This window comes from Somniosus microcephalus, chromosome 9 (assembly GCF_052327205.1).
Source record: "Somniosus microcephalus isolate GS21.2 chromosome 9, FLI_Smic_1.0, whole genome shotgun sequence".
Lineage (NCBI taxonomy): Eukaryota > Metazoa > Chordata > Chondrichthyes > Squaliformes > Somniosidae > Somniosus > Somniosus microcephalus.
In genome coordinates, this window is record NC_140995.1 from 28,665,467 (window position 1) to 28,690,981 (window position 25,515).

The window sequence follows — 25,515 nt, forward strand, 5'->3', positions numbered from 1 at the left end:
TTCAATGAGATCCCTTCTCATTCTTCTAAGCTCTAGTGAATACAGGCCTAGTCGACCCAATCTCTCCTCATACGACAGTCCTGCCATCCCAGGAATCGGTCTGGTGAACATTCGCTGCACTCCCTCTATGGCAAGTATATCCTTTCTTAGGTAAGGAGACCAAAACTGCACACAGTACTCCAGATGTGGTCTCACCAAGGCCCTGTACAACTGTAGTAAGACATCCTTGCTCCTGTACTCAAATCCTCTTGCAATGAAGGCCAACACACCATTTGCCTTCCTAATTGCTTGTTGCACCTGCATGTTTGGTTTCAGTGACTGGTGTACAAGGACACCCAGGTCCCTTTGTACATCAACATTTCCCAATCTATCACCATTTATATAATACTCTACCTTTCTGTTTTTCCTACCGAAATGGATAACTTCACATTTATCCACATTATACTGAATCTGCCATGTATTTGCCCACTCACGCAACTTGTCTAAATCGCCTTGAAGTCTCTTTGCATCCTCTTCACAACTCACAATCCCACCTAGTTTCGTATCGTCAGCAAACTTGGAAACATTACATTTGGTTCCCTCATCAAAATCATTGATATATATTGTGAATAGCTGGGACCCAAGCACTGATCCCTGTGGTACCCCACTAGTCACCGCCTGCCACCCTGAAAAAGACCTATTTATTCCTACTCACTGTTTCCTGTCTATTAACCAATTTTCAATCCATGCCAGTATATTACCCCCACTAACCTTTTGTGTGGGACTTTATCAAATGCCTTCTGAAAATCCAAATACACCACATCCACTGGTTCTCCCTTACCTGTCCTACCAGTTACATCCACAAAAAACTCCAGTAGGTTTGTCAAACACGATTTCCTTTTCATAAATCCATGTTGACTTTGTCTAATTCCATTGATATTTCCTAAGTGTTCTGTTATCACATCCTTTATAACAGACGCTAGCATTTTCCCTACTACTGATGTTAGGCTAACCGGCCTGTAGTTCCCTGTTTTCTCTCTCTTTTTTTAAATAGTGGGGTTACATTTGTCACCCTCCAATCTGCAGGAACTGTTCCATAATCTATAGAATTTTGGAAGATGAAAACCAATGCATCCAGTATTTCCATGGCTACCTCTTTTAGTACTCTGGGATGCAGATTATCAGGCTCCAGAGATTTATCAGCTTTCAGTCCCATTAATTTCTCCAGCACTATTTTTTTACTAATGCTAATTTCCTTTAACTCCTCCTTTTCACTAGACCCTTGGTTCCCTAGCATTTCTGGGAAGTTATTTGTGTCCTCTTCCATGAAGACAGAACCAAAGTATTTGTTTAATTGCTCGGCCATTTCCTTGTTCCCCATTATAAATTCTCCTGTTTCTGACTTAAGGGACCTACATTTGTCTTCACTAATTTTTTTATTTTTACATACTTGTAGAAGCTTTTACAATCTGCTTTTATGTTCCTTGCAAGTTTACTCTCATACTTTATTTTTCCCCTCTTAATCAATCTCTTGGTCCTTTTTTGCTGAACTCTAAACTGCTCCCAATCCTCAGGCTTGCTACTTTTTCTGGCAACCTTATATGACTCCTCTTTGGATCTAATACTATCCTTAATTTCTTTTGTTATCCATGGTTGGGCCACTTTTCCTTTTGTGTTTTTGTGCCAGAAAGGAATGTATAACTGTTATAATTCATGCATTTGTTCCTTAAATGTTAGCCATTGCCTATCCACTGTCATGCCTTTTAATGAAGCTCCCCAATCTATCATAGCCAACTCACACCTCATACCATCGTAGTTTCCTTTGTTCAGATAAGCATATGGAGGGAGTCATGGGAGAGCCTGGGTGCAGCCCTGCACCTCTGTGCTGTGCTTGTCAGTATTTGCAGCACCTCAATGCTGTAGAACACTGACAGCACAACTGTCAAAAGAAAGTTGGCCATGGTCCCTTTAAGGAAACCGGCTGATGACACATCATCAAATGACGTTACCAGACCCGCTTATTCTAATTGGCCCGCAAACTCGCCGGGTGGGCTTAATAAGCCCAATCAGGGGAAATTCATTTCAGAGGCCAGGATGGAGACAACAGTGGGGTCGGGACCCGCCACTGACTTCACCCACCACAGACCCGCCGAGGTCAGCAAAATCGCGGCCAAAGTGTCTGACTGAGCTGCGGACTACCATTGAGACCGTGGCCACTCCATGACCCTCTGCAACATCATTCTCCTTGACCATGGTCCTAAGTTAACAAATGCTATGACTGGATCTGCAGAGACCGTGTACTCCAATGTCTGTCGTTGTACGGAACTAGGTAATGCAGGGCTTCAGCAACCTCTTTGCTGTCCAGAGGTCTGCTCCCTCACAGATTCTTGGTGCCTTTGGTTGTAGGGACATCTATCGACCCAGCACAAGAGGAGTCATTTTCATTCCCAGAGGCAGACAGTAACCATCCACATCACCTCCTCCTCCTCCCAATGGCCTCTGGCAGAGCCCTCCTTGTCCTGCAAGTGGTTTCCTTACCTGGTTGCAGGACTGTGCACAGTTGTATGATGATCTCTTTAGAAAATCATAGTCTGTGCATACAGCTTTCATTAGACAAAAACAAAATACCATGGATGCTAGAAATCTGAAATAAAAACAAAAATTGCTGGAAACACTCAGCAGGTCAGGCAGCATCTGTGGAGAAAGAAACGGAGTTAACGTTTCAGGTTGTTAACCTGAAAGATTCTGATGAAAGGTCAACAACCTGAAATATTAACTATTTCTCTCTCTCCACAGATGCTGCCTAACCTTCTGAATGCTTCCAGCATTTTCTGTTTTTATTTTAGCTTTCTTTGGGCATGTCCAGGTATGATTATCTTGCCCTTTAAATATGGTTGGCAGCCTAAAGGCAAATCCTTGGTAACACTCTATCCCTATCAGAATTTTGTGAGTTTATTCTAGAACCCGAACTCTGCGGAGATGCTCCACTCCAGTTCTGAGGGACTGCTGCATTGTCAGAGGTTACAACCTTTGGATGAAATGTTAAACTGAGGCTCTGTTTGCCTGTTTCACCATGTGCAGACACCTCTGACTCACTATCCAACCCCTGTGGTGCCTGTATCTGTGCTGGTGCTTGGGTAGGATGCAGTACGTAACACTACATCATCAGAAGGATTGCCTACTTCTGAGGTGCCTTCTTCAGAAGGGTCTAAGTGCTGAGAAAGACCTCAGGGACAAGAGTTAGGATGGCACTAAGAGGCTGAACATCAGCAAGTTAAAGTTGTGAAGCTTGCTGAATATTTGTCAAATTAATTGAAGCATTATAAGTAATATGCAGACATCCTTCTAAGCTAATTTGCCAGCCTTGCCTTCCCTCACTTTGTCTGGGCCACTCATCTCCAGTACTTCATGCTGCACTTGGGTGAAGGCTATGCTGGGTACCCCTCCGCAATCTTGCTCCTCTCCCTTACATTATGTGCTGTCTTGTCCTGCAGAAAGAGAGGACAAGAGTTAGTGAGCAGCTGTGTAAAGATAAGTGGAGTTGTGTAGGGCTTGTGCATTTAGTGCATCTGCTGAGAGGTGGAGAAGAAGCAAGATGGAATGACGATAGGGAGGTGATGAATGTAAAGCCAAGTGTATGGAATTTGAAATGAGGGAGGAGTTGATGGTTCTTCAAGTGCTAGGATGTGAGAAGACAATGCTGTTGGTGTGAGGAAAGCAAAGGTGAGGTGAGTGTGTTTGAAATGAGAGGTGTAGCAGTGTGCCCTTGTGATTGGATGTTAATGGATGTGATGGAGGGAAGGTAATTGTTCGGAGTGGTCGGGGAGGGGTGAAAGGAGTGTTGTCAAGTGTTGTTGAGGGAGATGAAGAGCTGTATTCACCCTTGCTGCTTTTGTGAGGTAATTGAACCTCTTCCTACACTGAAGCCAGTTCTGGGAGTGATGCTGTTGGCACTGACCCTGTCAGCCACCTCTATCCAGCCCTGATGAATAGTTGCCAGGGGATGCTCCTTCACGTGCTGGGGGACAGTACCTCCCTTCTTGCACTGACCTCCTCCACCATGGTTTCCAAGGAGACATGAGAAAACCTGGGAGAGGTGATGTGACTCATTTCTCAGATCCCCTTAATTGGAAACAATATTGGAACAAAATCTGGCTTCAGTGAAAGCAACCTCACTTTAAGAGGTGCACTCACACTTTAAATAGACCTTGGGAGGCCAGCTGGAAATTGGGCAGAGAATGTGGGCGGGCTGCCCATTTCCCATCCCGATCGGGTGAGCAGCCTCTCAATCATTTCAAAATGATGCAGAGAGTTAAAATCGCCCAGGCCTCACACTGGAGATATCATGGGGGCTTCCCGCTTGCATTGACCCCGCCCGCCTGATTCACACCCAAGTTAAAATCGGGGCTTTATTGTTGCATTATGAACTGGCAAGCTTAGAAATGAGTCACTTTATAGGTATCTGATTGTTATCAGAAAAGACTATTGAGATAAATTCCCTATAGAATACTGGCACTTCACGGATCCATGCAATTTTGAACTTGTAACTCAACAGATAGGCAATTAATTTCTCTCCTCTCTAAACTTTGTATTGGAAATGCACTTTGTAAAGTGGAGTAACATAAGGCCATTTAGAAATTTTATAAAGCATGACATTGATGTCTCCCTCAGTGCCATCACTAAGGCATAGTTATGCTGTGAAGAGCATGTACCAAATAAATCCCCATTCTATTTGATTGTCATGATTTGACATTTAACATGTTTTGATTTTGCTGTTAACTCCCCACATTGCCTGCAGTTACTGCGTGGAACTCTCCTCGTCTAGTATTGTGTGCTACTTGGGATGGCTTCCTCTACACTTTTTTCTGTCTGATATTTTCGTCCTTTTTATACTGCAATTGACATTTTTTTCCTAGCAATAGAGAAAATAGGAAAATTAGTGCTTTAATACTGAATATTCTAAATAACTCCCTGATCAAAAAATGAATTGCATCACATAAATACAATGTCTTGACTAATGTCATGACCAGGTACTGTAGTTTTATTTCCCAGTCTAACCCCCCAAATATAATTCTTCAGTGTGATGATCTTCATGCCTCAGTGGCTGGAGCTACCTGACATTATTATTCATAATGATGCCTACTGCTGAGAAGAGGGAAAAGAGAAATGGACCAAAAGAGAAAAAAAATGCATCAATGAATTTCAAAATGTATCCTAAAAATAAGTGACAGGACAAACTGAATACTGATTCTAATAATAACTGTAGTCTCAGAGTTTAGCTGACAGTTAATTATGATTTATGATATCATCTGAATATTAAGATTATTTTCTTGTAATTACTCCTTTCAGTTTGATGTGATATAGAGAGCTGATTGCCCAATCAGTGACTCCGAGTGAGAAGTGGTGCTTGCCGGGATCACTGGTCAAGACATTAGGGTCTGTGGGCCCACAATTTCCCAACCAGCTCCCTGTGTTCGCTGCTCCATACCAGTAGGGTTCAGTCGGGGAAATCAGCCATATAAATATCTGAAACAAAAACAAAAAATACTAGAAAGACAAAGCAGGTTAGTCATCATCTGAAAGAGAAAAGACGGTTGAATATTTCAGGTGATTCGGATGAAAAGTCCCAACAAGAACATGAAACTGTTTTTCTCTTTCAAATTTTGATCTTGCTGTGCATTTCCAGCAAAAAATACTGACACTGTTTTTGGTATCAAATTATAAGAGCATAAGAAATAAGAGCAGGAGTCGGCCATTCGGCCCCTCGAGCCTGCTCCGCCATTCAATAAGATCAGGGCTGATCTTCTACCTCAACTCCACCTTCCTGCACTATCCCCATTTCCCTTGATTCCCTTAATATTCAAAAATCTAGCGATCTCTGTCTTGAATATACTCAATGACTGAGCATCCACAACTCTTTGGGGTAGAGAATGCCAAGGATTCGCAACCCATAGAGTGAAGAAATTTCTCCTCATCTCAGCCCTAAATGGTCGAAACCTTATTCTGAGACTGTGACCCCTGGTTCTAGACTCCCAAGCCAGGGGAATCATCCTCCCTGTCAAGCCCCTTAAGAATTGTATATGTTTCAATGAGATCACCTCTCATTCTTCTAAACTCTGCGGAACATAGGCCTAGTCTACTCAAACTCTCCTCATAAGACAGTCCCCCTCATCTCAGCTATCAATCTAGTGAACCTTTGTTGCACTCCCTCTAAGGCAAGTACGTCCTTCCTTAGGTAAGGAGACCAAAACTGTTCACAGTACTCCAGGTGTGGTCTCACCAAGGCCCTGTACAACTGTAGTCAAATTTCTTTACTCTTATATCCAATCCCTTTGTAATAAAGGCTAACATACCATTTGCTTTCCTAATTTCTTGCTGTACCTGCATGTTAATTCATGTACAAGGGCAGCCAGGTCTCTTTGAATACCAACATTTCCCAGTCTCTCACCATTTAAAAAATATTTTGTTTTCTATCTTCACACTTCTCCACATTATATTGCATCTGCCATGTTCTTGCCCACTCATTTAACCTGTCTACATATCTTTGCAGCCACTTTGCGTCCTCCTCACAGCTTACTTTCCCACCTAACTTTGTATTATTAGTAAACTTGGAATACATTACACTCGGTCCCTTCATCTAAGTCATTAATACAGATTGTAAACAGCTGAGGCCCGAGCACTGATCCTTGCGGTACCCCACTAGTTACAGCCTTCCAACCCGAAAATGACTCGTTTATTCCTACTCTGTTTTCTGTCCATTAACCAATCCTCAATCGATGCTAATATATTACCCCCAATCCCATGAGCCCTAATTTTGTGCAATAACCTCTTGTCCTTCCTTAAGGGAATGTATATTTGTTGCGATTTATGAATTCATTCATTCTTTAAATGTTTGCCATTGCTTATCTACCATCATATCTTTTAATCTAGTTTCCCAATTCTGAATTCTCAGACAGTTAATGCATGATTCTATGACAATCATTACTCCTTTAGTGTAGATATAAACTGGCATGAGGTGTTATGTTCTTCATATGTGGAAAACATGCAAAGCACAATAGGTATGATCATATTGAATGGCGAAGCAGGCTCGAAGGACCGAAATCCCTACTCCTGCTCCTATTTTTCTATGTTTCTATGTATTTGAACCCTCTCCTCTGGGCCTGAAGGTTTTGTGTTCATGCTGCACACTGGGGTGTGAGTCATTGTCCCCGGTTAGCTACACTGCCTCCTGTGCGGCCTACCTCCCCCAATGCACATCCCATTCAAAGTCCCAATGCACGTCGCATGCGTGGTGACTACAATGGAAAAGCTGGTGAGATGACTGTGCAGCCACGCAGCTTAGCGGGAACATTGGTTTGAATACATTATTAATGCTGACATTCCAGTGAGTGCTGCATTATCAGAGGTGCCTGTCCTGGTAAGACTTTGGGCTGGATTTTCATGGGGAAGGCAGGGGGCGGGGGGGCTCTGATGTGGGCAGGAAACCCGGGAGAACAGGTTTCCCGTAGACTCTGCCAAATTAAAACAGCATGGTCTGATTTGCATCTGAAGCCTCAGTTCCCCTCCCGCAGCAGGCCTGGGCGATTTTAACTCTCTGCCTCATTTTAAAATAACGGAGGGGCTGGCTGGGTCCAGGTGGGTAGGCCTGCGGCACTAGGCCGCACAGAGGAGGAAGGGAGGGATCAGGTGGGGGCGGTGCCGGCCTCCGGCCCCCGGTTGGTTGGGGAGGGAGGGAAGAAGATCGTGGCCATTGAGGGACCGAGGAAGGGTGGGGAGGGAAGAAGATCACGGCCATCAAGGGACCTGGTGGGGTCTGGGGGGGAATGGAAGAAGTAAAGATCGCAGCCATTGAGGAGGTGGGGGTGAGGGGAGGAAGATCGAGGCTGGCCACCAGAGGATCGTGGCTGGCTTTAAGATCATCGATTGAGGATGGAGGGGAGGGAAAACTTCGGGGCCGCCTACCAGAGGATCGTGCCTGGCTTGATGCTGGGGGGAAAGGAAGATCAGGGCCGGTCTTAAGATGATTGTTTGGGGTGAGGTGGGTCTAGGAAGGCGATCGGAGTCCTTGTGGGGGGGGGGGCGGGGGGTCTCTGACTGCAGGGTGTGGGCTAGGCAGGGACCCTGGGTCCAGGAGGTAGGTATAAAGGCACTCGCCTCCTGGATCCAGCAGCCCCCGCCTTGCTGTAACTGCCGGGTTTTACAAATTGAGTAAAACTCGACCAGCTAGAGTGAAAACAAAATGGTGGTTAAAGCAGAGGCTTCCAGCCTCATTATAATATTTAAATTGATGCCCCGCCTCCTGGGAGTGAGTTGGTTGCCCACACTCACCCTGCCGCCCCCCCCCCCCCCCGTCCCGCCTCCGCTAAAACCAGAAGTGGGCAAGTTGGAGGTGGGTTCAGGTCAGAATCCCATTTTTAACAATTTAACTGCCCCTACGCTCCAAACCCACCCATTGTTTTAGGTTAAAATTCCCCCCTTTATCCGGAAGTCTTGCCTCCCGGTTCCAGTCATTCAGTTGGGCAGTTAAAATCCCATGGCACTACTTGAAGAGGAATAGGGATTTATTTAATTCTCTTGTTCAACATCCATTCGAAGTTAATACCACTTGAAAATGGAATGAATGGCCATTCACATCACAGTGGTATGTGGGACTTACTGCTGCAGAAAGGTGGCATGCTTGCCTACATAGCAACAGTTAGTGCACATCAAAACAGTAATTTTTTGTGTTAATGGTTTTGATATGTTTCAATGAAATGCACTATCTAAATTCAAGCATTGTTTTATTAATCTATTCCTTACAAACTTCACAATATTCCTTTACATAACTAAAGTTCTCACACATATCTAAGGCGCCACATGAAGGCTGTATACAGCAGAAAATAAAGGGGGCAAAATTCAACATGGGTGGGGCCGGCAAGACAGGTGGTAGCAGAATGACCGCCCATTCATGGAATCATAGAATGGTTACAACACAGAAGGAGACCATTCTGCCCGTCGAGCCTGTGCCGGCTCTCTGCAACAGCACTCTCAGCTAGTCCCACTCCCCCGCCCTTTCCCCGTAGCCCTGCAAATTTTTTCCCCTCAGGTACTTATCCAATTCCCTTTTGAAAGCTGTGATTGAGTCTGCCTCCACCACCCTTTCAGGCAGTGCATTCCAGATCCTAACCACTCGCTGCGTAAAAAAGTTTTTTCCTCATGTCGCCTTTGGTTCTTTTGCCAATCACCTTAAATCTGTGTCCTCTGGTTCACCCCACTCAGTTCTCCGATCCACTATTGCCTGTTTTGCGCCCCCGCCAAAGTTGGATTTCATGCCCAAAGTGTCACGCTTTTCTTATTGGCTCAAATAAGTGACATAGCTGCACTGTTTTATCGAAATATAAATCAGCAAAGATCCCAGAGAGCCATAAAAAAAGTAACCACATCTGCAATGTCAACCAATTCCATCATTAAATTTATTTTTACAAAGTGGTTCCTATTGCCATTTTTACTTCTGACTCAGCTGAATATATAGCCATATATGTAACATTTGTAAGATAACAAACATGTAAAGAAAATATAATTTCCCCTATAATCATCCATTATCATACAGTTGCCAGTAAAATATTCCATCCTCCTACCTACCGATTCTTTAGGGAGGCCTATCTGTGACTCTGGGGCTTTTCCTCCTTGCCTGATGCTTCACTTCTTCTCCTTGGTTTTGTTACCTGTGTGCCTTCTTTGCACTTCCCAGCATTTCAATTTTTTTTTAAATCTGCTTTTTATTATTGTTTTTGTTCTTGCCAATAAAAGGAACTTGGTCGCACAATGGAGCTGAACATCAGCATTTGATTTCTGGGACCTGGATTTGAATTGAGCTAAAGTGATCGGTTGATGGCCCATTCCTTGTATTTGCTTTCTCGAACACATGCAGTCTATCTGCACTGATTGTGCGGAGTCTGGATTTGGGTTCGTGCACAGACGTTGGGGGATATGAATTCTGAATAAAATGGAGATACATTCTGCAAGTTACAAGTCAGCAAGATGTTGATCAACTATGTTGGTCTTTTTTGCTTTGTAATCATAATGGGCTTCTGTTGCAGGTGCTTGGCCTGATGCTGATTTCTGCGAGATGATTATAGTGACCCACAGGTGAAATAATCTTTCTGCCGATGGTAATGCTACCAGTAATGAGTGGAACTGCACTAGGGTGGCAGAGCTAGCAACCCATCACCTGTGTTTCACTGGTGTTTAACTGCCAGTGGTCCTGAGTGGAGGAAAAGTTTGAAATTCAAGAAGTCAATATTAATGACGAGAATAGTAAAATAAACCACACTTGACATACAAGATTCTGAAGGGGATCGACAGGGTAGATGCTGAGAGGTTGTTTCCCCTGGCTGGAGTGTCTAGAACTAGGGGGCATTGTCTCAGGATAAGGGGTCGGCCATTTAAGACCGAGACGAGGAGGAATTTCTTCACTTTGAGGGCTGTGAATCTTTGGAATTCTCTGCCCCAGAGGGCTGTGCATGCTGAGTCATTGAGTATATTCAAGGCTGAGATCGATAGATTTTTGGACTCTAGGGGAATCAAGGGATATGGAGATCGGGCGGGAAAGTGGAGTTGAGGTCGATGATCAGCCATGATCTTATTGAATGGCGGAGCAGGCTCAAGGGGCCGTATGGCCGACTCCTGCTCCTATTTCTTATGTTCTTATGTTCTTGTGCAACACATGTTCATGGGTAGACTTGTTGTTTGAGTTGCAATCAAGCCACCATTGACACTTCTGATTAAAGAAACTATTTGGACCACAGCAGTTTAATGTTTAAGAAAATTCTGATGCGCCATCTTTATGCTAAAATGACTGCTTTTGGGTCACTTTACACGGCATCATCACATGTTCTTCCGCGACCTCGCACAACATCTGTGTTGGTAAGTCCAGCTGGAAATCGAGAAAAGAAAAACAATCTAAACTGAAAATAATTATCTTAGTTACACACTGAGAATCCCGTTTAATTGAGAATAAATCACTTGTGTCACAGCCAACACGACTTAATTGCTCCTGGTGTAGTGCTTATGAGTTATGAGGCTTGCATCATTTGGTGCTTTATTTACTGTAACCCACTCAGATCCTGACATGTCTGACATTTGTTCGACTTCTGCTTTGGAAATTGGGTTGCAGGATATTTAATAAAGTTCTACTATTCAGCGATTGGGTTTTTATACCAGGGTAAACAGTAAAAGAAAAGCCAATAGCTTCTGAAAGATGTGACGTAGTGCATTATGCAGGTGGCTGGAGATTTCAGCTGAGTTTAGCTCAAATACTTGGCATTGTAGCGGAGTGGAAATCTTACAACAACGATTTAAAATCATTACACACGTTCCTGTTTTCAGAAACCATTCCCGCTCTCTCCATGGAGTTGAATGAGAGTTTATTTTTACAGAACATCCGGGATTTAAATGCTGAAACCCATGGCATAAGGGTTTAAATGGCTGAATAGCTGCATAGTGAAAACAAACAAAATCAATTGACAGCCTATTCCCATGTTGTTATTTGCTCTGACAGTGTTTTTCACCCTGTTCACTTCATTACCAGCTCCCACCTACTAATTAGACTCTGTGTGGTCACCAAATGAAATATTTTAAATGGACGCACTCGGTTTCACTGTTCAAATCAATACAATAGCTGACGAGCATGCATTGCTACACTGAAAATAAGAGAGTTTGGGATAAGGGCCTCCGCCTTCACTGATTCAGTCTGTCTCTATCTTTGTTGAAGGAAGCAGTGCCACCAGCTGAGACTATTGTAAGTTAAGTACCATAAAGTGAGTAAATTGCTGCTTTGTTCAGACATAACTGGGTACTTTCTCAGTAGAGATTTAAAAAAGATTACACCTGCTAGCAATCTGATAAACAAAACAGAAAATTCTGGATAAAGCAATTCAGATGAAGGATCATACTCAAAATGTTAACCTGTCGTTCTGTTCCAGATTCTGACCAATGTGCTGTGGATTTCCCAGCATTTTTTAGTTTCATGTTTTTCTTTATTGTTATTCGTCAAGAAGATAGTACTTATCAATGTCGCTATATCATGTTCATGTTGGAAATACACAAATTTAATTTAGAAATCACTGATGAATTTAGTTAAATTGCTAATATGTGGTCGGAAGAAAATGTGTGATGGATAGACATGTTTGCATGTTCCATATTTTTTCTTATAATAGTAGATTAGGAATGGTCCAATTATTTAGATTTCATATTAGCTTTGTTCCCTTGCAATTGAATATGTATTTCTCACTACAGCTGTCGGTCTTACAACCTGCCCTGATCCAGTGGTTCCTAGCAATGGCATAAAGATTGGAGACAGATACTTGGTTAATGATGTGGTGTCTTTTAGCTGTGAGTCTGGCTATACACTGCAGGTAAGTTCAAGGAGGAGTCCACTTTGTTGCTGTGTGACTATGTATTAGCATGAATCTCAGCATTGCCACTGTGGAAAAGGGTTCATATTTTTATCAACCATATCTTTCTAGTGTAAGTACTTACTAGATTGGAGTGAGTATGATTTCAACACGATTCTTATTGCAGTATTGCACAGATGTGTGATATTTTGTAATGTGCCACATGAATAATTATACTGAGGATATTCATTAGAATGGCACAAAATGAACCTACTTTGTAGGCTTTGGCTGTAAAGATTCCAAATATAATCTGTCTTTCCCTCATTGTGATTTCTGTTGATATCACAATTGTAATATTGAAAATAAATGTAATGTTTAGGAACCTATTTTCCAAGTGCTGTGCTTTGATGAATTCCTCTTTCCCTCTTCCTGCTCCCACACACAGGCACAGAGTGTGCCTTCAATCCCAGCAGTGGGCTGCTCACGGGATACATAAACCATCGATCAAAAAGTCCTACAGCACCTCAACCACATAGAGCAGAAGAGCTTGTAAAATGTGACATTTTATTCACTGCTGTTTTTCTCTCTTTGATCGAATCCAGTTGCTTGACCTGACTCTGCAGAGATCCAGTTCCTAACTAAAAATGACAAGAGTTGAGTCTAAAGGTTAACAGCTATGATTAGTGAACAATGTGTATGCCTTTTGTTTGTCTTATTCTGGTTTCCATTGAATGTGCTAGTCACATAATTGTCAGTATGCGCACCTCTAAAAGAAAGAACTTGTCTATTTTAGGTCCTGAAAAGTATTTTAAAAAGTAACATTGCATTCTCAGCAATGCCTTTTTAACATAATGCACTTTCTGTCACATTTAATATCTTTGAACTATTTAATATCATTCACCAGCCCACCATCTTGTATGAAGCTTCAAAAGAAGCAGTTTAAAAAAAAACTCCCCAAGCAAAAAAGCTATTAAGACACGATTTTTCATGATTGAAATTTATTTTTAAAAAAAAGGATTTTGAGGCTTTTCTCAAAATCAAGGACCTAGGAATAAAAGAGTAATTTTTGTTTTATTGTTTAAGGATAGAATAATTAATCATTTTGTCACTTTTTATAGTTTTACATCCTTGATTAATGAGAACATTTTTTGAGTGGTCATAAATGCATCAAGGTCACACAAGGCCCAGGAATCTTTCCACAACATTGCTATTTGGGTGTATTTGGTTACATCACATATAAGTTCAATGTAATGCACTTAAGTGACCTCCCCTCTGCAGTTTGATGGCAGGGTTTAGCTCATGATTATAAGGTTAGACGTAGATGTTTCCACTTGTGGGGAGTCCAAAATTAGGGGTCAAAAATATAAGATAGCCACTAATAATTCCAATAAGGAATTCGGGAGAAACTTCTTTACCCAGAGAGTGGTGAGAATTTTATTATTTTTACTCGTTCATGGGATCTGGGCATCGCTGGCAAGGCCAGCATTTATTGCCCATCCCTAATTGCCCTTGAGAAGGTGGTGGTGAGTTGCCTTCTTGAACTGCTGCAGTCCATACGTTGAAGGTACTCCCACAGTGCTGTTAGGGAGGGAGTCCCAGGATTTTGACCCAGCGATGATGAAGGTACGGCGATATATTTCCAAGTCTGGATGGTGTGTGACTTGGAGGGGAACCTGGAGGTGGTGGTGTTTCCATGCGCCTGCTGCCCTTGTCCTTCTACGTGGTAGAGGTTGCGGGTTTGGGAGGTGCTGCCGAAGGAGCCTTAGCGAGTTGCTGCAGTGCATCTTGTAGATGGTGCACACTGCAGCCACGGTACACCGGTGGTAGAGGGAGAGAATGCTTAAAGTGGTGGAAGGGGTGCAAATCAAGCAGGCTGCTTTGTCCTGAATGTTGAACTCGCCACCACATGGAGTGGTTGAGGCGAATAGAATAGATGCTTTTAAGAAGAAGCTAGGTAGGTACATGAGGGAGAAAGAAATAGAAGGTAGAGTTAGATGAAGTAGGGTGGAAGGTGGCTCGTGTGGAGGATAAACACTGATTATAGACCAGTTGGGCAGAATGGCCTGCTTCTATGCTGTAAATTCTATGTAATTCTATGTAAAAACCATCATCTCAATTACTTCACAAGATTATTTTGGATGTAGAAGGCCCTCTGTTCTATTTAATCTCATCTTTCCAGATTACCAGCCCTCCTGTTTTTCTGCTACAGCATCTGTCTGTTTCTTAAACGAGTCCAGTGTCCTGGCCTCAGCTACCCTACCTGGCATCCCACTCCAGGTGTTGATTACCCTCTCTGTAAAGGAAGTAAGTGGATTCCTGTCTTGACATTGCTACTTCCAACAGATTGGGCTAGATTTTCGTGGAGCCGTCAGGCGGGGTTTCAGGCGTGTTGGGGGGGGGGGGGGAAATCCCGAATTCGGGGGTCCCGACACCATCCCGCCCAGAACCCCGCCCTACATAAGTTTCAGTGGCGGCAGGTACCCGCCCCGCACTGGGACCCGCCGAAACCAGGCGGGAAGGGATTAGTGCCAATTAACTGCCTGTTAACAGGTAGTTAACAGGCAGTTTTTAGCCTAATCCCTATTTTGAGGGGTTTCGTGTGGGTTTCCCGATGGCTCCAAACCACGCCAGGTTAGAGCAGGTGGGCCGTCGGGTTGAAGGAGTTGGAGGGGTCACAATGTCGGTGCTCAGGTGAGTGATGGGTGCATGAGTGCAAAGGTAAGTGTGTCTGGTGTGTCTAAAGTGTGTAAAGAACTTTTACTTACCTGTACTTACCTTCACAGCCTTTCTTCCTGTGGCCGTCGGGAGCCCATCACTCAGCCGGAATTTAAAGCTGAACGGCTGCGATCTGTGAAAAGTGACAGCCTTCAGCTTTGAGTGCCGGCGTGAGTTCTAACTGAGTCTGTGCAGAAGGACACATGTTAGAACTCAAGAGTGTTAGGGGGAGAAATTAGGTTGGTTGCACCAGCGATTAGTGCCTAAAGAGGCCGAGAAGTGGGGCGTTAGCCAATTTTCGCCCGTGCGCAGTGAACCCAGCGCCTCTTGCTATATTGAGTGGGTTTTAGTGCCAGCGCTAAATCTTAGCGCCCACTCACGGGCGCAGGCAGATCATGACGCCATTTCAGTGTGCAACGCCTTTTTGGCGCCCCGGACCGGGAATTTAGTGGCGCCCGCCTCCGTTCCGCCTGGCGCTAATAGTGACAGCTTGCTGGAACGTTCCCAAGTCCTTCTCGGGCTAGGGAGGCACTATTTAAAGGGGACTGCACTAGTATAAAAGCGGCAGCCATTTTGGGTGGGCATCTTGCTGGTTGTTGGAGAGAGTTGCTGACCTTCAGTGGGAGAGCGTACTTTTCAATTGAGCCAGCGGTTCCTTTGGACCTTCAGCCCTGTCCACAACAGTTTGCTGGTGAGATATTACTGCGTCTTACTTCTTTCACATTATAATGGGAGCTGCTTTGGAGGGGAACGTCCTGCTGGCTGAACATATGGCAAGGGCACAGAGGCGGAGGGAGAGAGGGCCAGGAATGGCCAGAAAGAGGAGGGGCAATGGACGTTGCCAAATGCGACTGTGCGCTGCCAGGGTTTTCAGGCAGCAGGTTTCATACATTGCCATGTCGGAGGAGCAATGTATGCGAAGGCTTAGATTTGGAAAGGATGTGGTGACTGAGCTGTGCCACCTGCTTGCTGAAGATCTGCAGCCGTGGTTACAGTGCAGGACCTCTCTGTCGGTGGCCATCAAAGTCACTGTTGCCCTAAACTTTTTCACCAGCGGCTCGTTTCAGGCAGCAACTGGGGACATTGCAAATATTTCTCAATTTGCAGTGCATTGCTGCATCCGGCAAGTTACAGCTGCCCTACATAGAAGGAGGCGGGAATTAATCACCTTCCCTTTGACCCTGGAGAAGCAGGGGGAGCGCGAACAGGGCTTCGCGGCTATAGCGGACTTCCCCATGGTGCAGGGCGCCATTAATTGCACACACGTGGCTTTGCGGGCGCTATTACAGAATCCCGAAGAGTTCCACAACCGCAAGGGGTTCCACTCCCTCAATGTGCAGCTGGTCTGTGACCACCGGCAGATGATCATCGCGGTCAACGCCCAATTCCCTGGCAGCAGCCACGACGCGTTCATCCTGCGGCAGACCTCAGTGGCTGACCTTTTCGAGGCCCCGGCTCACCCATGAGGCTGGCTTCTTGGCGACAAGGGCTATCCTCTCTGCCCATGGCTTATGACCCCTCTCCGTTTGCCCAGCACCCCGGCAGAAGAGCATTACAACACCAGCCATCAGGCGACCAGGAACATCGTGGAGCACACAATCGGTGTGCTTAAGCAGTGGTTCCGTTGTCTCGACCATTCGGGGGGGCGCCCTGCAGTACTCGCCGGAGTAAGTGTCGCGCATCGTTGTTGTCTGCTGCATGCTCCACAACCTGGCCATCCAACGCACCCAGCCAATGCCAGCCGACCTTGAAGGTCCAGCAGAGCAGGCGGACGAGGAGGAGGAGGAAGAGGAGGAGGAAGACGGGAGGGGTCCAGAAACTGGAAGGGCCGTCCGTCAGCGGCTCATAAGGACTCGGTTCTAGGCCCCTCTGACGAAATGCTGGGTGTAATTGGAACAGTGCCCTCTGGTTCGCCCAATGCCTATGAAGGCCACCATGCTTGTAAATAGCCTAGAGTTCCAGTGTAAATAAAACATTTTCTTTATTTTCCAAAAAGTGCTTCCTTCCAGCATGACAAAGCAATGGCAACAGAAAGCATAACTAACAAACTAACACATAACTGTCTGGCAAACCTGCCACAGTACCCAAAACATGACTAACATTCACAGCAGGTGTAGACGGCCTTGAATTCTACAAATGAGACGTCTCAACAGCTCCCTCTACTCTTTACCCCTTGATGGAGATCTACTTCTCTTTCGAGATCGGCCCCTTCCCTCCCTGCAGCTCCTCTGTAATTGGACCCCAGTGGCTGCGGCAAGGCTGGGGGACGCCTGCTGAGGGATGGCCTGGACGACCTCTGGGCTTGGAGGGCCCGGATGCTGACTGCTCCAACTGTGCATGGTTGGAAGCAGTCTGTCCTGCAGGTGGTGGCAGCTGCAGTGGAGACTTGCCAGCGGTGGCATCAGGAATGCTTACATCCTGAGAGCGGACACCTGCTCCATGGTTGGCCGACACACTGGCACTCTGACGGGGCAGCACTGCAGCATATGCCACAATCGGCTGGTCCACAGATTGATGGCCTGCTGTGGTGCTGCAAGGGCCCCGGGTAATCCTGCCTGATCCAGCTAGGTGGCAGCAGTCAGTGTTCGCGTGGCCTCAATCTGCGTGTGCAGGAGGCCAGCAAGTGACTGCGTGGCAGCACTGAGCACTTGCGTGGCAGGTGCCAATGCTTCGGAGAAGCCCTGGATAGTCCTTTCCACTGCTTCGGACAAGGCCGGGACAGTCCTTTCCACTGCTTCGGACAAGGCCGGGACAGCCCTTTCCACTGCTTCGGTCAAGCCCTGGACAGACCTTTCCAGGGCTGGCCCGAAGCCCTGGACAGTCCTTTCTATTGCTGCCCCAAAGCCCTGGACAGTCCTTTCCATTGCTGCCCCGAAGCCCTGGACAATCCTTTCCATTGCTGCCCCAAAGTCCTGCACACTCTTTGCCAGTGTGTTGATGGAGTCAGGCATCCTCCCCACTGCAGCCATCAGCTCAGTGTGCCTGAGCCGAGCCTGGGCACTCATTTCTGAAAGGCTATGCACCTCCTCTGCACTCTGTGCAGCAGTCATCGTGGCCTGCCTCGCCCTCCGGGGAGACGGCCCCCGAGCTTCCCTACCCCCCTCGCGTTGCTGCAGCCCGCTGGTTCCTGCAACTGGTTCCTCATCAGAGACCACCCCCCCTCCCCTCCCCTCCAGGGAACTACTATCCCCAGTCTCCAGATGGGCTGGCTCCCCTGAGGCTGGCACGGATGTTCCGGCTTCCTCCTGCTCGTCGCCTCCGGAGGCAGTGGCACTGGCAGCTTGAGGGCCTGGCTCCCGAGCTGGTGATGCAGCATCTGAAAGCAGGGAGGTTGAAGAGTGGCTTTAGCGAAAGGACAGGGTGGCAGCAAGGGATGCAAGATTGCTGCAATGCTATGATGTGGGTCCAGAGTGAAAAAGCATGCTGGTGGGGGGAACAAGTGGAAGGAGACAGCTCAAAAAGGTGAGGACCTTACCATCGCTGTGCACAATGGGTCGGCAGCTCCAGTGGTGACAGGACCAATCATATGGCCTCCAACAATCTGGTGGACTCTCTCTTCGAGATCCGTGAGAGCCTGGAGTTGAGGACGTCCTCCTCCGGTGCGAAGCTGCTCCTTGCGGTTCCTCGCCAGCTTGGCCTGCAGGACAAAGGACGGGAAGTGATGAAACATGATGCCCTGAGTTGTCATCTCATGCCCCCCATGGTGGAAGAGACCTTACATGATGCCCTGAGTTGTCATCCCATGCCCCCCATGGTGGAATAGCCCTTACATGATGCCCTGAGTTGTCATCTCACGCCCCCCATGGTGGAATAGCCCTTACATCATGCCCTGAGTTTAATGTGCATGTGTGTTCCCAGAAAGGGCCATGGGTGCTTGCTGACAGATGGCCAATGGGGCACCACGCACCCTCTGGCCATAAAGTCAGGTGCAGATGGAGGGATGAAGAAGTTTGCCGAAACACCACTCACCCGAATGACCCGAGTGAGGTCGTTGAATTTCTTCCTGCACTGCACAGGGCTCCTGGTCACCATGCTGTTGGAGTTGACCTTTTGAGAAACTTCCCTCCAAGCTCTTCGGTATTCCTTCTGATTAGGCCTCCTACCATTGTCGGGGTACAGCACATCTCGCCGGCGCTCCACTGCGCCTATCAATTCATCCAATGCTCCATTGGTAAAGCGCTCCGCTCTCTGCCTCACCCTCTCCATCTTCTCAAAGTTTGTAACGCCACAGAATGGCCAGCTCCGATTTTGAGGCCTACAAGGCGTAGAGTGTGGCTGCTGATCCTTACTGACCCACCCCTTTAAGAGCTGGCCGGCGCCTGAAAGTCTCGTGGTCATCGATTATTGATAGCACCTGCGCTGCGCCCGCCCGCCCTGATATTGAGTAGCGCCGCAAGGTTAGCGCCTTAGGAGTCCCGTGTAACGCCTGATTTTGCGCCTCAATCACCTTTAGGGGCGCTGCAACCCAATATCGCGCGAGGTGGCAATAAGTTGCGTCTGGCTATAAAATTTGCGCAGCGCCAATTCTAACGCCCCAAGCGGGGCTATACCCAAATTCTAGGCCTTAGTGTTTCACAGCTTCAAACAGCTGTGAAACGCTGATATTTCATCTGTCAAGAACTCTTGACAAATGAAATTGCAGTCTGTGACGTCAAGGGAAAATCGCGCGGATTGGCCGGACGTCGAAGTAGGCGGGTCAAAAACCCGAAAGGGGAAGTCCTGCCTTCTTCCCGACAGGTTCGGGAAAATCTACCCCATAGTGTCTCAATTTTCCCACCTTTGGTCAGGTATGCTGGCAGCCACTGGCGGCGGAGATGTCAGCATTCAGTGCAAGCCATGTTGTTAGAAGGTGATGAGATTCACACAGGAGGATTCCTTACTGCAATGTGATTGCTGTGGGTTTATCAAGCAGTAACCAACTCTTGATTATTAGGAAATTCTAGGTTCAATACTTCAGTTCAACATTATTTTACCAGTTTAAGTCCAATATATGTTACATATTTTTTGCTGCTGTGTAAAATAATAATGACATTCCAGATGTTCTGAATTGCACTGCTAAATTTCAGCGCACGGGGGTGGTCCCTGCTGCTCTATTAAAATGCATTATTATTAAACAATTTTACCTCATCTGTGCCTAGCTATAAAGTTTTATGCAGCTTTGGTGCACGTATGACCTCTCAGTAATATTCTAAATAAAAATGACTTCAACCAAAGCAGGCAAGGGAAATGATTTAAATATTTACAGAGCTCACGATTTAAATATTTACAGAGCTCACGATAGAAAGAATGCTCGGAAGGCTCAAAGGTGAAACGATGCTACCTAATCGCCACTAAAATTTTAATTCCACGTACAGATGTCCTTATTTACATTTTCATGGGCCCAAACTTGTGAACGTGGATGGGGAAAAAGTGTTTTAAAAAGTTTGCTTTTTCCTCCTCTCCCATCCTAAGTAATCACGGGTGGACAATTACCAAATATAATAATGCATGCAAGAACTAGAAAGCTACCAGAAGGTAGACCCGTGCATTTCCTCTCACACTCACACTTAGGGAATTCTACACTCATTTATTTCTGTACTTCAGACAGTCTGATACCTTTGTTGTTACGAACGTACAAACGATGGACAGAGAAAGAGCAACTGGTTCATTAAGCCTGCCTCATACCATGATGGATGGACCATCATGGCGAAATGCTTCTTCCCACCCACACACCCCCTCTCCCACCCCAAACCCCCGAAGCAATATAAACTCCTGGGAGAGGCAGGGAAAAAAAGGAGAAAAAACCCAGGGCCAATGAGGGAAAAAAAACTCTGGAAAATTCCTCTCTGATTCCCTCAGGCGGTCAAAAATAGCCCAGGAGGTCACATGGAGCAAATGTTATCTATAAAGACCTTCTATATGATGTGATCTGTGCCCCAGTCAGGAACTGGCCCAACTCCCTCTTGAAGGCAGAGAGTCAGCACCCATTACACCAGCAGGCAATGTATTCCATAGGCTCACTACTCTCTGGGAAATGAAGAATCGCCTAGCATCCAGTTTATTCCTACTCTTGCATAGATTAAACCCATGTCCCCTAATCCTCCCCAATCTGTTAAACTGGAATAAACTATCAACAGGGATGCCACGGCAGCCCTTCAATGATTTTATAGACCTCTATCAGGTCACCTCTAAGTCTATGCTGGTCTAAAGTAAATAGAGCAAGGTTCTTAAGCCTATCTAAATAGCTGAGGTTCTTTGAGCTAGGAATCATTCTCGCAGCTCTGCTCTGGTCTGGTCCTTTTCCAAGGCCACTATATCATCCGCTATGTGGGGGGGATCAAATCTGGGTACAGTTTTTCAGATGTGGTCTAACCAGCGACCTGTATAATGAGAGAATGGTGTCCTTTAATTTATACTGAATGGTTCTATTAATACAACCCAATACCCTGTCAGCTTTATCTACATTTTCTCCAGATTAGTCATGAACTTTCAGTGAACTGTGCACAATAAAACCTAGATCTTTTTCTCAACCTATTTCAGTATTGTTCCCAGCCAATGATACATGTATTCTGTATTAGCTCTACCATCATGCGTGAAACTACAATGCAGCACAAGCTGAGTTCAGCAGACTCAGGCTAGGTACTGACCCTGGGATGTTCTGATCTTAATGGCTCATTGGTCAGTGCATTTATCTAGTAACCTTTGGAGGCAAGCAATGTAATCATGCTTATCATTTCTCCCTTTGGCATGGCAGTAATAAGGATCAAAATCAAATATTAAAGGGACTAGCTCGCTAGAGAATGTCTTGGTTTTTGTGCAGCTGTTTCAGTTTTTCAACTGCAAATGGTATATGGTCTGAATGTGTTTTTTTTCTAGGGACAAGCCCATGTTTCTTGTATGCCTGGAACTGTTCGCCGTTGGAACTATCCACCTCCAATCTGCATTGGTAAGTGGGGAAATCTCCCTCACATTTGATGAATTCTCTATCTTCGTGACAGAAAAAAGTATTATGGTGCAATACTAGTCATTTAATGGGGGATGTTTTTATGGTCTGATCTTCATAGCCTAGAGGTCCTGAAGCCCATTGTAGTTCTCCTACTGCCACACCAGCTGGCAATCAGGTAACACAACATGGACGGGTAATTGAACCTGGTACCTACCTGGTATAGCTCAGCTTCTTGTTTCTTTTGCTAACTGAGCCAGTTTTAAATTTTATCTGTTTTGCAAGCAATCACATATTAAGTATATCCATTCTGAACCTTAGTTTGAACTTTAAAAAACATAAATTTAAGTATTTGAACAAAAATTGCCAGGGAAGGTGTTGACTGGTGGTCACATACGTCCCTCACGGTGAAAACTGGCAGGAGACTCATTCCTGGGCTGTTCTCCGAGTTGGTTTTGTAGAAACATGGCAAAAGAATTGAGAGCAGGTTATCTGCTCAACCACCTCAACTGAGAAGGGAGAATAAAAGCTTAAGAAAAGGGAGTTAAAGTGGGGGTAATTTTAACACCCAAGAACAGGTGTACCGGGGTCGGGGGAGGTGGGGGGGAAATAAAATTTTTAAACATTTCAAACCCGACCCGCTTCCCATTTCCAGTTTTAACGGAGGCGGGTCAGGGAGTGGGCAACCAATCTGCTCTCAGGAGTTAGGTCGGTCACTGACGTTGTTTAAGGAAGCTACGTGCCCCCATTTTAACAGTTTTTTTTTAAACTAATATCGGACGGGTGGGAAATCCCGGCAGGTAAAAGGATGCGAGAAGAGCCAGATCCATGAGGTAAGTGCATTTACAGCACTGCCTGTGGGCCAGGAGGAGCTGGAGTGTTTACTCCAGGCCCAACAAGCTTACCTCTGTAACCGCCCCCCACCCCACGCCCCCAAGATCTACGACTGCCCCCCCCCACAATCTTCGACCCCACCCCGCGATCACCAACCCCACCCCGCGATCACCAACCCCACCCAGCGATCTCCGACCCCATCCCCTGCGATGTCTGACCCCTATCTCCCCACGATCTCTGACCCCACCCCACGATCTCTGACCCCACCCCGCGATCTCCAACCCCCACCCCCTGCTATCTCCGTCCCCCCTACCTCGATCTCCGAATCCCCCCCCGACTTACCTGGCATCTGCTCCTCAGTTGCTTTCCCACCCGACAGGCATCCAGCCTATCAATCAATCAGGCTCTTGGGCAGGAAACCTACTGAAATAATTTAAAAGACATCCTGCAGTTAAACCCTGCATGACGTCTAGGAAAAATATCGTGGCCAAACTATCATAAAAGAAAGAAAAAACTTCCATTTATGCAGCACCTTTTATGATCTCAGGAATGAAGTACTTTTAAATTGTAGTCACTGTTATAATATAGGGAAGCATGACAGCCAATTTGCACACGGCAAGGTCCCACAAACAACAGCGAGATAAAGAACATAAGAACATAAGAAATAGGAGCAGGAGTAGGCCAATCGGCCCCTCGAGCCTGCTCCGCCATTCAATAAGATCATGGCTGATCTGATCCTAACCGCCAATCTACTATCACAGAACCATCTCCTGAATCTAACAGAATTAGACACACGAAATAGGAGCAGGATCAGGCTACACGGCCCCTGGGCCCGCTCCGCTACCCACAGGGCCATGACCGATCCGAACCTAGACTCATGTCCAAATTCCGGCCCGCTCCCTGTAACCCTTGATTCCCTTTACTTCTAGGAAACTGTCTATTTCTGTTTTAAATTTATGTAATGATGTAGCTTCTACAGCTTTTTGGGGCAGCATATTCCATGGACCTACCACCCTCTGAGTGAAGTAGTTCCTCCTCATCTCAGTTTTGAAAGAGCAGCCCCTTATTCTAAGACTATGCCCCCTAGTTCTAGTTTCACCCATCATCGGGAACATCCTCCCCGCATCCACCTGATCCAACCCCTTCACAATCTTATATGTTTCAATAAGATCGCCTCTCATTCTTCTGAACTCCAATGAGTAGAGTCCCAATCTACTCAACCTCTCCTCATATGTCCATCCCCTCATCCCCGGGATTAACCGAGTGAACCTTCTTTGTACTGACTCGAGAGCAAGTATGTCCTTTCTTAAGTATGGACACCAAAACTGTACGCAGTATTCCAGGTGCGGTCTCACCAATACCTTGTACAACTGAAGCAATACCTCCCTATTTTTATATTCTATCCCCCTAGCAATGAAAGCCAACATTCCATTGGCCTTCTTAATCACTTGCTGCACCTGCATACTAACCTTTTGAGTTTCGTGCACCAGGACCCCCAGATCCCTTTGTACTTCAGTACTTTCCAGTTTCTTGCCATTAAGATAATAACTTGCTCTACGATTTTTCCTGCCAAAGTGCATAACCTTACACTTTCCAGTATTGTATTCCATCTGCCAAATCTCTGCCCACTTACTTAGCCTGTCTATGTCCCCTTGCAGGTTTTTGTATGTCCTCCTCACTCACTACTTTCCCTCCCATCTTAGTATCATCTGCAAACTTTGATATGTTACACTCGGTCCCCTCCTCCAAATCGTTAATATAGATTGTAAAGAGTTGGGGACCCAGCACTGACCCCTGCGGAACACCACTAGTTACTGATTGCCAGTCTGAGAATGAACCATTTATCCCAACTCTCTGCCTTCTGTTAGATAGCCAATCCTCTATCCATGCCAGAATATTACCCCCAATCCCGTGATTTTTTATCTTAAGCAATAATCTTTTGTGTGGCACCTTGTCAAATGCCTTCTGGAAGTCTAAATACATTACGTCCACTGGTTCCCCTTTATCCACCCTATATGTTACTTCCTCAAAGAACTCCAGCAAATTTGTCAAACATGACTTCCCCTTCATAAAACCATGCTGACTTTGTCCTATTAAATTATGATTATCCAAATGTCCTGTTACTGTCTCCTTAATAATGGACTCCAAAATTTTACCTACCACAGATGCTAGGCTAACCGGTCTATAGTTTCCAGCCTTCTGTCTACTGCCCTTTTTAAATAAGGGTGTTAAATTAGCAGTTTTCCAGATGAACTGTTTTAGTGATGTTAGTTGAGGGATAAATATTAGCCAGAACACCAGGAGAATGCCCTGCTCTTCTTTGAATAATTCCATGGGAGCTTTTATGTTCCCCTGAGAGGGCAGATGGGGCCTCGGTTTAACATATCCGAAAAATAGCACCTCCGACAGTGCAGCGCTCCCCCAGTACTGCACTGAAGTGTCAGTCTAAGTTCTGGACTGAAGCCTGAGTACTGCCACTGAGCCAGGGCTAACACAGAAAACAAAAATTAACTGGGAACCAACTGAATATGGGTCTGTTTAAGGTTAATATAAGCTTTTCAATCTTGGCGGTCCTGAACCATGCCCTTCAGCTGAATTTTTCAATATTACTCCAATAAATGTGTCCATTGTCTTTGGGGAAAAAAATGGACAGTGTAAGCAGATGAGATTTTAATAACTGGACATGTATAA

At 45.7% G+C, this 25,515-nt stretch overlaps 1 protein-coding gene across 1 annotated transcript in view; it reads left to right on the forward strand.

The window, feature by feature from the left end:
• Nucleotides 1–25,515, forward strand: part of csmd1b (CUB and Sushi multiple domains 1b) — a 1,295,488-nt gene that overhangs the window by 885,525 nt on the left and 384,448 nt on the right. Inside the window, exons 33-34 of the mRNA XM_085996460.1 lie at nt 12,256–12,374; nt 21,924–21,993. Coding sequence (XP_085852586.1) covers nt 12,256–12,374; nt 21,924–21,993 — 189 coding nt within the window. The remainder of the gene's footprint in view (nt 1–12,255; nt 12,375–21,923; nt 21,994–25,515) is intronic.